Raw genomic sequence first — 14,282 nt, 5'->3', positions numbered from 1 at the left:
GGGAAGGTGGCACCATGTCCAGTGTACTATGACTGGTCCCATCTTGTCCCCAGCAGCCACTGGTGTAGGAACAGGACAGACCTAACTCTGGGGCCTTCCAAAGCAGCAGGGGTAAGTAATGCCTCCTTTCAAAGGCAGGTGATCCCCTCTGCCCCCTGAAGAAACAGCCAAAGCCCAGTGCAGTTCTGTGGAGAAGGAGCTGTCCCCCTTGTCTCCACCCAGCCACAGCTGTGTTCCCACATCCAGCTGGTCAGGCTAGAGCCACGAGCTAGAAGAAAACTATTAAGCGATTCAGAAAATGATCATCTTTAATTTATGAAATGGAGAATCATTCTCAAACTTGGTTAGAAGTCACACAAATAACTTATGATTGAACCATTAACAACTACAGCAGCCTCATGGCAGGAATGTCTTGGTCCAAGACAGAAGGCAGCCATGTCCTGAGGCAACATGGCAGGTTGGTGGGCTGAGACCCCAGAGGGAACCTGGCACTAAACAAAGAACATCCTTCATTGTTCAACAGCTTCCAAACACTGCCTGCAAAGCCCCACTCCTTCAGCAGGCAGGCGCAGGCTTTGGCACATCCTCTCTGCCTGCCCACGAACACATCACAGGGATTGAGGAGTCACTCCCTTACCTCAGGGACCCCTTTGGTGATTACCTGTTCATCTGCTCCCCACCAAAATCAAGGAGACCAAAGCACCTGCTCTCCTTGGGTCCCTGGCTCAGCAGCCAGGTGAGCTGATCTAACTCAGGCACTGTTTCAAGTGCAGAGGAGCTGAGGTGTCTGCCCCTCCCCTTAGGGATGAAATCCCGACCCTGTGACTAGCCAGTATTGTGTCAGACAGGCTCCAAAGCACTGTGTCAAAGGCACAAAAGCAAGACCTGGTATCTCCAGGCTGTGCTCTCGTGCAAGAAGGGAGGGCACCAGGCCGCCTCACCAGGTCACCTGGGATTGCCCTGGGCAGGGAGGCACTTCCAGTGGCTGGAGTAGGGTTGGTTCCCTGACCTTGCCCAGAATGGGAGGGGCTCATGGTATAGCTGTGAGACAGTGCTGAGTAGAAGGGGCTGTGGAGAGGAAAGGAGGAATAAACACATGCAATGGGAAGCCCAGTGAAATGATACAGTTCAAGGCTCTGAACTCAGTTCAAGACCAGCATCTTTCCCAGGCCAGCAACAACTCCCTCTACAAGGCTACAGGGGAGGAAACCTCAGCATAAAACAGCAAACACAGCAGATCCTGGCTGTGCAGGATATTGTCCCAGGAACAACAAATGCTTAAGAGTGGATTTGGTCAAAGAACCATGACACTGCAAGTGGGAAGGGTTGTACCAGTTACTGGGAAAGGCCTTAAAGGTCCTCTCATCCCTGCTCCTGTTTGGCAATCATTCCTTTCGTCCCTCAGGGGCCTCCTACTCCACTCCCTGCATGGCTCTAGTGATGAAGGACTCCCTGTGCAGTCTCCTGCTCAGCTGGAGAGGCTGTGGCTCCTCAGAGCCATGCCCAGCACAGAGAAATGCATTGGGGATGTGTCTGTTTCTAGAACATGCAACCCAGCACCTCTTCACTGGAGTAAGCAGCTCTCTGCTCCCTGGGACAGACTGGGATAAAATGTTCTTACTCCTGAGATCAAGCAATCTATCTCAGGCCCCTCACACGCTGAACCTCTCTGCCCTCCCCAGTGACCACCACCTGGAATGAGTAAACACTAGCATGACAGCATTTCACAGCTGAACCACGAACATCAGCCTCTCTAAGCCCATCATCCCTGCCCTCCAGCACCAGCCTGGAACCAGCAGCATCCTGGGAGCTCAGGCACCCTTAGATTGTTTTGATCTCTGGTGCTTGGCCTTGTGTCAGGCTCTGCCGCTGAGCCTTCACCACCTGCAGCCGCTTCCCATGCAGGCTGAACTGTGACCAGGTGAGGAGCTGCAGCAGGGCACATGTGATGGGTACAAAGACGAGGAGGTAAAAGCAGCCCTGGCGAAGAGTTGGCTCCAAGGCCACGGCAGACTCCAGCTTTGGCTGGGCACTCACCACATTGTTCAGGGGGTCGCGCTGGAAGATGTCGTAGCCTGGTGTCAGAGAAGAGTTTGTGAGAATGGGGCAGTGGGGATGGACCCATGTCCATTCTCTTTGAGTGACCAGCCATGGAGATGCAGAGACCAGGGAAAGGTTAGCAACTGAAGAGCCCTCTGCACCCACCCAGGGCACAGCAAAAGGTGCCTGACACTGAACTCACAAGTTTGCCTTGTCCTGCTCCACTGCTTTCCCCAGGAGCATCCTTACCTGTGTATGCACAGAGCAGCCAGGTGCCGATCAGCGGGGCGAAGGTCTGGCCTGGCTTGGTGACCAGAGCCACCATCCCAAAGAGCAGGGCTGAGGCTGCCTGCTTTCTACGGTTCAGCACTAGGTCCTCGTCCACCAAGTCAGTGACCACCAGGTTGAGTAACTTACAGGTCCCTTCTGTGAACACACGGTTGCTGCAGAACAACAGGCAAAGCATTGAACAGGGCTATCAAGAAATGACAGGAAAATGTGACAAATCAGAAAAAATTGCAAAGATGGAAAAGGCTTCCCCACACTTGAAATAAGAATTTCAGAAGCCCTGGTTACAGGAGAGAACACCACTATCAATAAGACTTTGTACCCTGCAGTGACACCTCAGATAAGTTCTGACCTGCCACACAGACAGGCCTGGGGACAGGACACACTGGGCCTATGGCTCACAGGCACCTGCAGCACACACTAAGGGCTGCGGAGGAGGACAGAAGCTCTCAGCAGCTGGCAAAGGCAGGTGCAGGCTGCCACCAGCCCTGCTGGTCTGTGACCTCCTGAACATCACTGCCTCCCCAACTCTGCAGCATGATAGCCTGTGGATTCTGCAGTGATCTGTCCCATGTGCTGTCAGAGCTGAAAAATCACACAGCTTATCTATGATCCTGTCCCCTGTTCCCTACCTTCCACTCCTGTTCTTAAAACAGGAACAACTCATTTTGCTTCCCAGGAGACAGAGGGCAGGGGAAGTGACTGTTGCTTGCCTACCTGGCAATGAAGATGCAGAGCAGATACACCTGATCAGGTCCTGCCAGGAGCATCACAACACTCAGAGCCAGCTTCAGGAAGAAGAGTCCTCGCACCACAGCGTAAACCCCACAGCGACGGCAGAGTGACAAGAAGTAGAGGTTGTTGAGATGGGGGGCAATGTAGGAAACACCTAAGCAGAGACAGAGGAACAAACAGCTTGATGGAGTTACACTTTCCACCATGTCCTCAAACATGATACCAAGGGAGACAAGCAAGGTTGGCTATTGCCAGCAGGACAATACAGAGTAGCTCCCCCACATATACAGAAGGCTGCAGCAGATTTATTCCATGGCTTTGTGGCACAGCACACACTTTCCTACAGAGGGAGACCTTCTTCCATCAACCTCATGGACACGAAGGAAGAAAAGACTTGCCCAGTGTCATGCAGAGGCTGCAACTCAGCCCTGGTGCAGAAATGAGACAGACAGGACTGCCTGACTAGACCTGGCCTGCACAGAACCCTCCCAGGGTAACTCCAGGATCAATGTCCACGTATCTGTGGCAACTTGGAAATGGTCCATATGCTGCAGAAGGAAAGGGATAAAATTCTGGGCTGTGTTCTCTGCTGCATCCTGGGAAAGGTATCTGTAGCCTCTAGTGCTCAGAGCAATACCTGTCTGGAGTCTGGTGTCCAGCACACCAGGCTTGTCTACTAGAAAAGGCTCCAAGTTACTTCAGTGCCCAGGAAGGACAACTCAGAGGTCCCAAGGAAATATGTGGGGTGCGTGCATGACTGAATCTTACAGCCCAGAGTCCTGCATGTGAGCACACCTCTCCCCAGATGGAGTTTGGGAAGAGCAAACCTAGACTTGGGCCAGGTCCTACGTTTGGCTCCTCCCTCCAGGCCCACCTGAAACTCACCAAGCAGGAAGGATCCAGTAGAGACAGAGATCTGGTCTGACAGCAGGTGCTCCAGGAACAGAGGGAAGAAGTTGCTGTTAAAATGGCAGTGAAAAACCTGTGAAGGCAGCATGCAGACAAGCTGGTCAGCAGGAACAGCAGTGAGAAAGAACAGAAAAAGCTAACAGCCCTCTGGGCTCTGTTGTCCTAGGAGCCCCATGCCAAAGGATCATGCAGGATAGGCCCGGAGTACTTCAGCAGAGCAAGACCTCGGCTGTGGCATTTCCAACACTGCTGGCTGAGATTGCAGAGCTGCAATGCCATCAGCCATGCCCACTGTGTGCCTGAAGTCAGCCCCACTGCCCAGCTGTACAGCACAGTGCTGCTGGGGCAGACAGGGCCAGGAGGTGACAGCAGTGACCACAAGGCTTTGGGGGAGACAGTGGCATGGCAGGAGGGAGGAGGCAGCGGGCAGGAGGACATTGGTAAGGCAGCAAGGCTTGAACACAAAGATGCAGACCAGCATTGAGAGCCTGCCTGAGGGGAACTGAGGGATCCCCAGGAAGCCATGACTACAGCACACAAAGCTGGGCAGGCTGCCGGCATTTGGTAGTCATCACTGAAGAGGATGAAGAGCAGAAATGGTAAAAGCCAGATGGAGATGGATCCAGCTGGACAGCAAGAACAGCGATTTGAGCCTCAGGAAAACGGAAGGGGAAAAGAGATTGTGATGACAGCCACGCCAGTGAACAGCACTCCTGAACTCAAGTCCTCTGTGAGCCAGGCCCTGTGCTCCTGCACCCCATATGGGCTGCACAGAGCTCAGTCAGCCCCCATAACCCAGTCTACACTGCAGAGGGAGGAAGGAGCACCCCACAGCTTGCTCAGGAAGTATCCTCAGCCACAAGGAGGGAGAGTGGCTACCAGCTGCTGAATCAGCCAGCATGTTCAGGAGGCTCCAAGAGCAAGTGGGTGGTGGAAAAACCTTGGCCCTTCCTGGGGAACTCACATACTGCTGAATCACCTATCTCAAACAGCCAAAGCTAGCACTCATCCTCTGAATTGCAGCATGTCACTTCTGTGCCTACCTGGACAAGATTCATGCAGACAAACCAGAGGAAGTTATGATGCCGAGAGAGCTGCTGGAGATACTCTGCCAGGGTGATCCTCTTTTCCTGGGGGACGGAGAGTTTCTCAATGTACAGCCTAAATGAAAAGGAGGGATAAAAAGCAACCATAAATTCCTCACACCAAGACAGAGTCCCCAGGTCTCCCCATGTAGATGCAGAGCTGCCTCTGGTCAGCTCCCATCCCAACCTTTCATTTTCCTGGACCAATCAAAACAGTGGAATCTACACCAATGATTGCTTATTGCTAGTAAGAAGCACAGGCAACAGGTCTCTCAAAGAACATCTGTCTTCTTAACACAAAATTCACATTTCTGTCCAGAAATGCATTCTCCTCTTAGCAGTCATTCCACTATACATACATTCCTCTTCCAGGTCCCTGCAGTTAGCTCACCTGGCAGATCTCACCAGGATCTGCTGCTACTACAGCACAATGCTGGCAGCTCATAACAAGAGATGACAAGTGAGCCAGCCCGAGGAAGAAGCTGAACAGAGAAAACCAGCTTGGTGTGGCCTACCAATAGCCCAGCCACTATCAGGCAGCTGAAGTGAGTAACAGGGAGAAATATTCACTTGTCCAACTCTGTGTGGCATGGGCAGCAATGTGGTCTCATGCTCAAGCAGGAATGCTTTCATAAGCTGCTTCTGACACTTTACCACTCACGGGCCTCACTGAGTGCTCTAGACATGAACTCATTTCATGATCCAAACATGGGATGGCCATATAGCAGGTTAGGCCTCTGCCTCCAGTTTGAACTAAGGCTGACACAAGACAGTTTCTATCTTCAGAGGAGCCAGTGTGACAGCTGATCCTGAAAACTGTATCAGTAGACAAGAACCAGAGATAATTAACAATTTTTGCCTCATCCTGGATCTTCTCACACATTTAGTTTGTTGTGGATCTATGCCAGGCCTTTGTCTCTGCTGAGAATTTGTGACCCTTACTCTTTCAGGGTTGATTCCTGGTCCCATTTCGCTTTCCCATCGGCCTGAAACCTCTGGCGGAGCAGCTGTGTGGACAGGGTGAAACCAACAATGGAGCAGAGGGCCAGCAGGACGCAAAATATGCGGAAGGAAAAGAAGTCCTCCTTGTTCCACACTGCATAGGACATGAAGACAGACAGGGAGCCTATGGCACTGAAGAGGGAGCAGTAGAAGTTGAGGCTAGTCCTGTCTTTTGCTGAAACAGCCAGGTCTGCAAGCAAGGCATTGTGATGGAGGTCAACCATGGTGAGAAAGCTGTCATACATGCAAAGGCAAAGCAGGAACTGCAAACCAGGATGTGCCCAGGCAACCCAGAAAGCCAGGAAAGAAATGGCAAAGAGGGGGCCATTGTGGCTTAGTGCTCTGAGCCTCTTCAGAACTACTTCAGGGGAAGAAATCTCTGTTCCTGCCCTGTAACAGAAGAAAAGAAAAAATATTTTAGGTACCTGGACAAAACCCTGATCACATATTCCTCCTCTCCAAGGAAGTAATGTAAGTGGCATAGACACAAATACAGCTTTTGCTCAAGTAACAACCACCCACATCAGACACCTTCTCAGCTAATAGTGAATACACTGAAAATATGGGTTTAAGGCCAAAAAGAAAAGGGATTTCTTTTTCTCCAGAGTATTTCTCTCCCTGACAGTGCTGTACTGTCTGCACTTTGCACAATGTAAATGATTTTCATGAGTTGTTACTAATTGCAGGAAGCCACACCATGATTTTCATTAAAATGTTGACATAAATACATGAGAAATGCTAATGGCCAACAATACAGAGCTGTCTTGCCTCAGCTCTCATCCTATAGTTTGGAAACAACTGGTCTAAGGCATTCCATGTGGAAATAACTGTACTTTTCCCCCTTGTGCCTCCCAAACCATGTACAGACACTCTCTAACACCCCATTAAGAGGCTTGCTCATACAGCAGAGGCTTGAGATTTTAGATGCCCGTATTTTAGGTTCTGCACCACTCATGACTGTTAAGGGTTAGGGTCACATACATCCAATAGGTGTGTGTGACTTTCCTATGCAGCCAAGTACTGAAATAACATTTATGAGCACTGAACTTCAAAGATGCCATGAAAAGGAGGTATTTTAGAGTTCCATGCCCAATAAGCCATTCCCACGCCATCATTTTAAAGCTGCCAATTTGACATCATCTTCCCAGGAGACTAAACAACTTCCCAGACTCTTCTGGAAGCAGAACTTCACTTACTGCTGTGTGCTAAGGAACACTCGGTCACTCAGCCAGCCAAACAGAGGGTCATTGAGGCTGTTCCAGATCAGAAACACTGTCTAGGAAACAAAGCAGAACATTGAAACAAACCACAGGACAGCACTGTTCTGCCACCAAAGCAAGCAGTGGTGAGCTGGCATGGTGAGCTACCAGCAGGAACTGCCCCAGCACACCTTCCTTGCCCCATCGCCGTTGTATGATGTCCCCGTTTGGGGCAACTGGCAGTAAGGCCAGTGGTTTTCACTGCCTGTGAAACATTCTGACATCCCCAGAGGAAAGGCAGTCTTAAGAAATAAGTCTCTGCATTTTCTGTCCCAGCTTGTTCTATTTTTATATAAGTGGGAAAAACTGAAAAGCCCAAGTTAGCATTTGGAAGGCTCCCTTGCTCCCTCTCCAAAAGGGAACACTGCTGTTATAACTAACAGTTTTCACATTTCTAGCAAGGACCAGCCTTGCTTTCAAAGTTTCCTACTTAAAGAGTACAAAAGCTGATGGAAAACAACTAACCTCTCCTATCCAAAAGGACAGTTTATCAATCTTGTAAACGGAGACGAAGGTGTCCACATAGTACAGGAGGAACACATTGTGCAAAATGGAAACAAAGAGTGACAGAGACCCGTAGATCACTCCAGTGGGCAAATGGAAGAGACAAGCCAGCAGTCGCAGCCCCATGTTGGTGCAGTCAGTGTTCAGCTCCTTCGATCACCTCCATTTCAGGTGACATATCTTCTCCCAACACCTACTACGTCTTTGTTGAGGCCAATCCATTGTTGCTCCTGCAGGAGAGAAAAAAAATAAAATAAAATGAAAATAGATTCATCTTTTTACATGAAGTAAGAGGTGAATCAAGCTAATTGGTAAATCTTTGTCTGCAGAGATCTGAATTCATATTGTTTTGAGGAGCTGCTACAAAGTGGATTGGAGGGGATTTAAGAGACTAGAAGCTGTCTGCAGCTCTAAAGCTGTTTCATTAAGCTGAAGCCAGGCTGTGGGCTCCTGGGGATACAACTGCCTCCTCCTGAGCAACCTGCCCTGTCCTTTACCCTGTAATGTTCTTTGTTATCCAGCAAGTAGACGATTAATCCAGCTCTTCAAAGGCAAGGTCACAGGAGGAATCAAGCTAGATAGCAGCAAACAACAAAGCAGCCTTCAGAAAATACACCTAGTCACTGGTATCTTTAGGTACTAATGTAAATTTTTACCCAAATAAAAATGACAACAGCTGTGACGTAACTTCACACGTGCACAAGCTTTCCCCAGGCAGTCACAGCTGACTGCACCCGGGCTGGCTCAGATGGGAGTCAGTTATAGTGAGCAATGTTGCTGCTTTGTGGCATAAAGAGACACGACCAGAACACAACTGCAGCAGGCATGCTGCCATCATGCAATAAAAGTGACCAGAAGTGCCTTAGCAGTTGTCCAGCTTGTCTTGGAGTGGCCTAAATCTTAGGACCATAGTCTGAAATAAAGATGCTTTGGCTGGACAGCAATATACACAGAAATAAAACACACGGACACAGCAGCCTTAGACCAGAACAAGTTCCTCTATGTTCACAAGGGGCTGAGTGTGAAAGGAGGACTCCTCACACTTGCACTGACTGGAGCTCATGGCCAGGAGGTGGGGCCAGAAATGTTCTCTTGTGCTTTTCAGGCTGAGCTCTCTCTCACACTTATGTTGCTACAGATCAAGGCAACACACAAAGCACTTATGTGAGACATAAGGGCCTCTTAAATCAGTAAAGGTCAGCTCCTCCACCCCATGCCATCATGAGAAGCCCTGTTCACAGTACACACACAAAAAGGGTGACAACAAAATTGTTATCTTAGCACTGTCAAAGCAAGATGAAGGGCTGCATGTCACTCCTGTTTCAGCCCTCCAGGGCCTGCACTCACCCAACTCATCATGTGGGCCTTGCAATGTGAGATAAGACTGAACACAGAAGAAATAGGAACCTACATACCACACCAGCCCCTTGGGCTTGCAACACCAGCTGCAGTAGTCCAAGCAGGAAATCAAGCGGAAGAACAGACGTCTGGGTATGAAACCTGATGAAATGCCAATCCCATACAGCATTTCCCTGAAGCCATGAGTCTGACCACTTCTAGGCAAGATTAGAAAAGCAAAAAGCAAAAATAACCATCTCCTCTGCCTAGGCCAAGGAATTCCTCATAACTAGTTCAGAAGGAGCAGGAATAGCATTTGTTCCAATCAATTACATCACTAGACTGAAACTGCACCTCAGTTCCATTCCCAGCCAAAGCACTAGACCTCAACTGGATCCAACTGCAGAGCCCTTGTGGAGCTCAGACACCACTCTGATCCCTGCCAGGCCAAAACCCATGGCCAGAAAAAAGGAAGACACTGCTGGAAGGGAATTCAGCCAGACAATGAACCTTTATAGATGTAATTAAAAACAGACAAGCCTCAAGGGGAAATTTCATTTTGTATGGTCAGGAATTGGAAAGGAATCACGATGTGCAAAGACAAAGGTTAAGAAGAAGGGAGAGTTAAGGCAACTGTCCCAGAGGTAAGTCCTCTGTCTCTCACCAAAAGCCTTTTCTGGAGAACTGATTGAAGAGCAGATGAAGACACCAGACTGCTGGGCCCTCTCATGAAACTGTCAGGACACAAGAATTGGGAACACTCACTGTACCTAGCAGGAAGTCAGCTTAAAGCACCCAAAAATATTTCTTTACCTGGCTGGTAATAAACACCTGACATTTGCTATCAAAGGACATTAGACAGCTGGGCAGCAGATTCAAAGGATTAGATGAATTCACGGAAAACAGCTGTACACAAACAGCTACTAAAGGGAACAAGGCAGGGAAATCCCCTCTAGTTGCCTCAAGTCAGCTGTGCAGCCTGGAGGTGGACAAGGGGAAAAGCCACAAATGGTGCCCAAACTCATGTGCTCTCCCCCTAAACAGCATCTCCTGCTGCCACCATGGGGCAGGATATGGGGAAAGATGGGTCAACAGTGTGACCCACTAGGGTGATTCTTATCCTGGGCTTGCCTCTGCTATCCAAAACCTGTGTGAAAGCAGAGCCCACTCAAGCCTTGGTCTTAGTGCTGCACTTCATGCTGTCCCCATCCAAGTGTTTCACTGAGCACATGTTGCACAAACCACAGCTGTTGAAGTTCCCAGAGACACCTCATTTTGCCATATAAATGCTACAGCACTGTTCAAGGAGGGTGAAGTTCCACTTCCTTTCTTTCTGCCCCCATCATTACTCCCTCACAGATGTGCAACCTCTACAGCCAGCTGATATTTGCAAGTGATGTCACTTTTTCTATGATAGTCATTAGGTCATTTGATAGATATTTTTTCCCTCCTCATCTGCAAATGTGCAGTTAAAAAGAAACAAATCACAGTTGTCTGTAAAAAGCAGATTTTACTTCCACACCCAAAGCACTGTGTTATTGCCACACTGGTATTTTCATAACCTTTTCCTTGGGATGGAGAATTACTCATGGAGTATGTCAGAACTTTTCAACATGAGGCTTTAAGAAATAATGGGAAAAGGAGCTGCAGGAGGGAATAGCTATCATTCATTCACACTGAATCTCTAACACAGTCATAAAGGAACAAGCTCATAAATTAAAAAGCAAGGAGTCTTTATTTGAGAAACTTCCTCCTCCACATTTGACATCTGGCTCCTGCCAGTGACGTCCACAGATCTTATCTTCCTGAGGAGGATGTTGGAATACTGGCTACCAGGAAAGCACTGCTTTTGTTTGAGAGTGCTGGCATGCAGCTGTATATGGAACACACCAGAGCTTGGGGCTCACACATCTGCTCTAACTTCCTAGCCAGCTCACAGCTGGATTCATGAGTCCTCGTGTCCCATGGTGATTCGGCAATGCTTTGGCCTTACAACAAGGCTGAGCTCCAGCCTTCTACAGCTGAAGCCACTTGTACTGAGCCAGCAGCAGAGCCATACATGTGAGTCTTGGCTCAAGCCAGCCTTTTAAGCAGGGCCAGATGATTTTTATGTGCTGAAGTTACCACTCAGCAACCTGAAACAGCCATCTGCAGACCTGACTGCAGTATCAGGACAAGTCTCGTATTCATTCTCTCCTGGGTGGGTAATGCAGGCTGGAATATCCCAAAATAATACTTCAGGATATGTCTGTGCTTGCTTGAACTGACACTACACTGCCTCTGCTGCGTATCCTGGGTTTTGAGAGGCTTACTAACAGAGGGCCAAATGCACCAGCTCTGTATCTCTACAACTGCCACACAATAAATCCACCCAGCAGCTGGAAAAACCACCTGAGAGAAAGCCCTACTTATAGACATTTGTCACTGCCAGACAGGACCAGGCTGCTGGCAGTCCAGTCCCATTCACAGGAAAGCTGGGCTGGAGCTGCACCTGTGAAAGAGTTGATGTCCTGTAACCTGTCCCCGCAAAACACCTGGTGCTGGACCCATCAATTCCTCGCACAGCCTGCAAGTGACAGTCATGGACGTCTTTATCTGGTCAGGGTTACCCGTTAGTGATGAGCCCATTTTGGGGGCACAGACCAGGTTCTCCACATTCTCTTTCTCTCCCACACGTTACCTCAGGACACCTCCATAACAGAAGATATTTCAGAGTCCTCACCCCACAAAGCTATCCGGATTCTGGCAGAACTCTGTTAATAAAATGAGAAATCCCTCCACAGAGCTATAAATGAAACCAAAAGAGCCTCCACTTAAACAAGAAAATACCTCTCAAAATCCTATTTCTATTGCAGAAAAGCTCCTTCCTAGATACACACTTCACAAAATTTATGTTCCTCTGAGCCTGAACTTCAATCTTGTGCACCCTTTTAGAGATTAATATAGCTCCAAGGCTCCCAGTTTCTCCACTCTAAACTTCTCCTGAAACTCTCCTAACACCCTCGGATAATCCCTTAGCAACAAGGACTCTTGAGGGAACGCTAAACACAGTCCTGTGTGAAACATGAACACCCCAACAGCAGGCTCCCAGCAGCCTGGTATCCAATGGGTGAAAAAATGAACCCTTTGAAACCACCTGGATCAGGCATGGAAACATGACTGGAAGAGGTTATGAGGACATTTCCCAGTACTGTTTACCAATTCAACAATCACTGATGATTGTGCATCATGAGGTTAAGTAATACCCTTCTTATTACAATCAATCATGTGCTTCCGTCACTCCTGCTGAGCTCATACAAGCAAACACAACTGCCACACAGACAATTAACACCTTGAACCAGCTGGTAGCTTCAATGGAGCTGTGCTCCAGCTGAGCAATCTTGTTCAATCAGGTCTCATTCCCTAATAAGAACACAAGGTTTGTCAATATAGAGATAACTGGGCAGATCTCAAAGCCTTGGAACTTGCCAAGGCTCTTACCATAACAACACACAACATCCTGTGTCTAAAGAACTCATTGTTTTACAGTGTAAAGGAAGTGTGTTAGATGTATTAAAAGATTTGTTCCTGATCATTTGCTGTCAGTATAAACTCTAATCCTGTAGTGGACCTCACAGCACTAGGATGGGAAGCACTCTGGCCTCAAATTAAAAAACTAGAAGTAAATTTGAAATCATCATTGAAAACGAGCCCCAAGAGTTGATTCAAAGGAGCTACAGGAGAGAATTACTGCACACATACTGTCTGCTCTTCATTAAGACTTAACAGGAAACTCCAGGTGAGAAGCAACTTGCACCACTCTGCCAAGTGCAGCCACCAGGAGTTTCTGCTACACAGCCTCCCGAGAACAGGGAGTCTCCTCACCTATGCAAGGCTCCCAAAGGCACCGTCCCCTCCGCAGGGCCCCAGCTGCAGCCACTAGGCCACACGCCACTGACCGGGTCACCAGCTGCAGCTGCTGACATCCCACGTACAGGACAGGAGTGCAGGGAGCCTGCGAAGTCAGGCTGGGGATAGGAACACCGTGACTTTGGACATGCCCAAGTAGTGCTGCCATCCCCTGTGCCCCATCCGCAGGGATCCTCCGCGCTGAGGGAAGCCCTGGCAGCCCTGGTAGAGGAAGGGGTGGCCGGGAAGAGGCACTGCCATCCTTCCCTATCGGGTTCTCCAGAGGCATTGCCATCCTTCCCTGGTGGGCTCTTCCTCAGGCTCATGGCAGTAGTCTGAAGCCTGTCAGGTGAAGGGAAGGCGTAACAAGGACACCAGAGACCCGCGGCACTCCGGGAGAAGAGGGCAACGCCAGAGCCGCCTCTCCTTGCCGGGAGGCAGACCCCACCGGCTCCAGGACTGAGCCCCCCACCCACGGGCACCGACACCAGGGAGCGACGGCACCCCCCGGCACGAAGTGGGATCACCCACGATAACAGAGGGAAATATCCACCAGGGCTCTACCACTGTAGGGAAGGGGGATTCCTCTACCCCTCAGAGGCACCCACACTGGGGGGTACTGTTTCTCCCACCCTGCCCGAAGCACATCACTGAGCGGGCGAGGAGTCCACCACCCCACCACACCCCACCACACTACAGGCAGGAAGACAAACCGGGGCCAGCGATCAGGCGATGAGAGACGCCCGTCCGCCGCCTCGGCGCCTCCTACCTGCGTCCAGTCCCGGCGCTCCCCCGCCGCTTCACAGTCGTACGGCGCGGCCGCGCATGCGCACCCTCCCAGCCCCGCCCCGCGGCCATTTTGCGCCCTGGCAAGTGAAGCCGCCGGCACCTCCCGGCAGCCATCGCGCGTGAGGGCACTCGGCTCCCTTATTTGCATATCCCCGCCCCCAGCCGCACGGGCCTCTCTGGTCCTGCGCCACCTCTATGGTCCGTCCTCCTGTCGCCATGGAAACGCGGCCTGGCCGGGGACGCCAGCACTTGGAGACAGGGAATCGTCGTGGAATTATCAATATTGCACGAGATCTTCAAGTTTATCCAGTCCACCCGCCAGCCCAGCTCCACCACTGTTGCCCCTAAGCCACTAAACCATATCACCCAGTGCCAGATCGAGAGGCTACTTGAAAACGTCCAGGGATGGCAACTCCTCCATCACCTGGGCAACCAATTCCAATGC

The 14,282-nt window shown here is 50.0% G+C and overlaps 1 protein-coding gene across 3 annotated transcripts; it reads right to left on the bottom strand.

Moving 5' to 3' along the window:
* Positions 1-290: 290 nt before the first annotated feature.
* Positions 291-13,933, bottom strand: SLC68A1 (solute carrier family 68 member 1). 3 transcript variants are annotated; one of them, XM_014250244.2, is made up of 10 exons: positions 13,818-13,835; positions 9,238-9,378; positions 7,784-8,052; positions 7,256-7,335; positions 6,000-6,449; positions 5,016-5,133; positions 3,949-4,045; positions 3,046-3,217; positions 2,290-2,483; positions 291-2,075 (listed from the first exon to the last, which is right to left on the bottom strand). In XM_014250244.2, the coding sequence occupies exons 3-10, from the start codon at positions 7,946-7,948 to the stop codon at positions 1,822-1,824; spliced, it is 1,530 nt and encodes a 509-aa protein (XP_014105719.2). In that variant the 5' UTR covers positions 7,949-8,052; positions 9,238-9,378; positions 13,818-13,835; the 3' UTR covers positions 291-1,821. The 3 variants fall into 3 exon arrangements, with proteins under 3 accessions (XP_014105719.2, XP_014105718.2, XP_014105720.2); XM_014250243.2 differs by lacking the exon at positions 9,238-9,378 and having other exon boundaries at positions 13,818-13,933; XM_014250245.2 differs by lacking the exon at positions 9,238-9,378 and having other exon boundaries at positions 13,762-13,841.
* Between the last annotated feature and the right edge of the window lie 349 nt (positions 13,934-14,282).

Source organism: Pseudopodoces humilis, chromosome 9 (genome assembly GCF_049639895.1).
Source record: "Pseudopodoces humilis isolate 2021_Gansu_Grassland_sample_001 chromosome 9, ASM4963989v1, whole genome shotgun sequence".
NCBI lineage: Eukaryota > Metazoa > Chordata > Aves > Passeriformes > Paridae > Pseudopodoces > Pseudopodoces humilis.
This window is presented reverse-complemented; position numbering and strand designations above follow the sequence as displayed.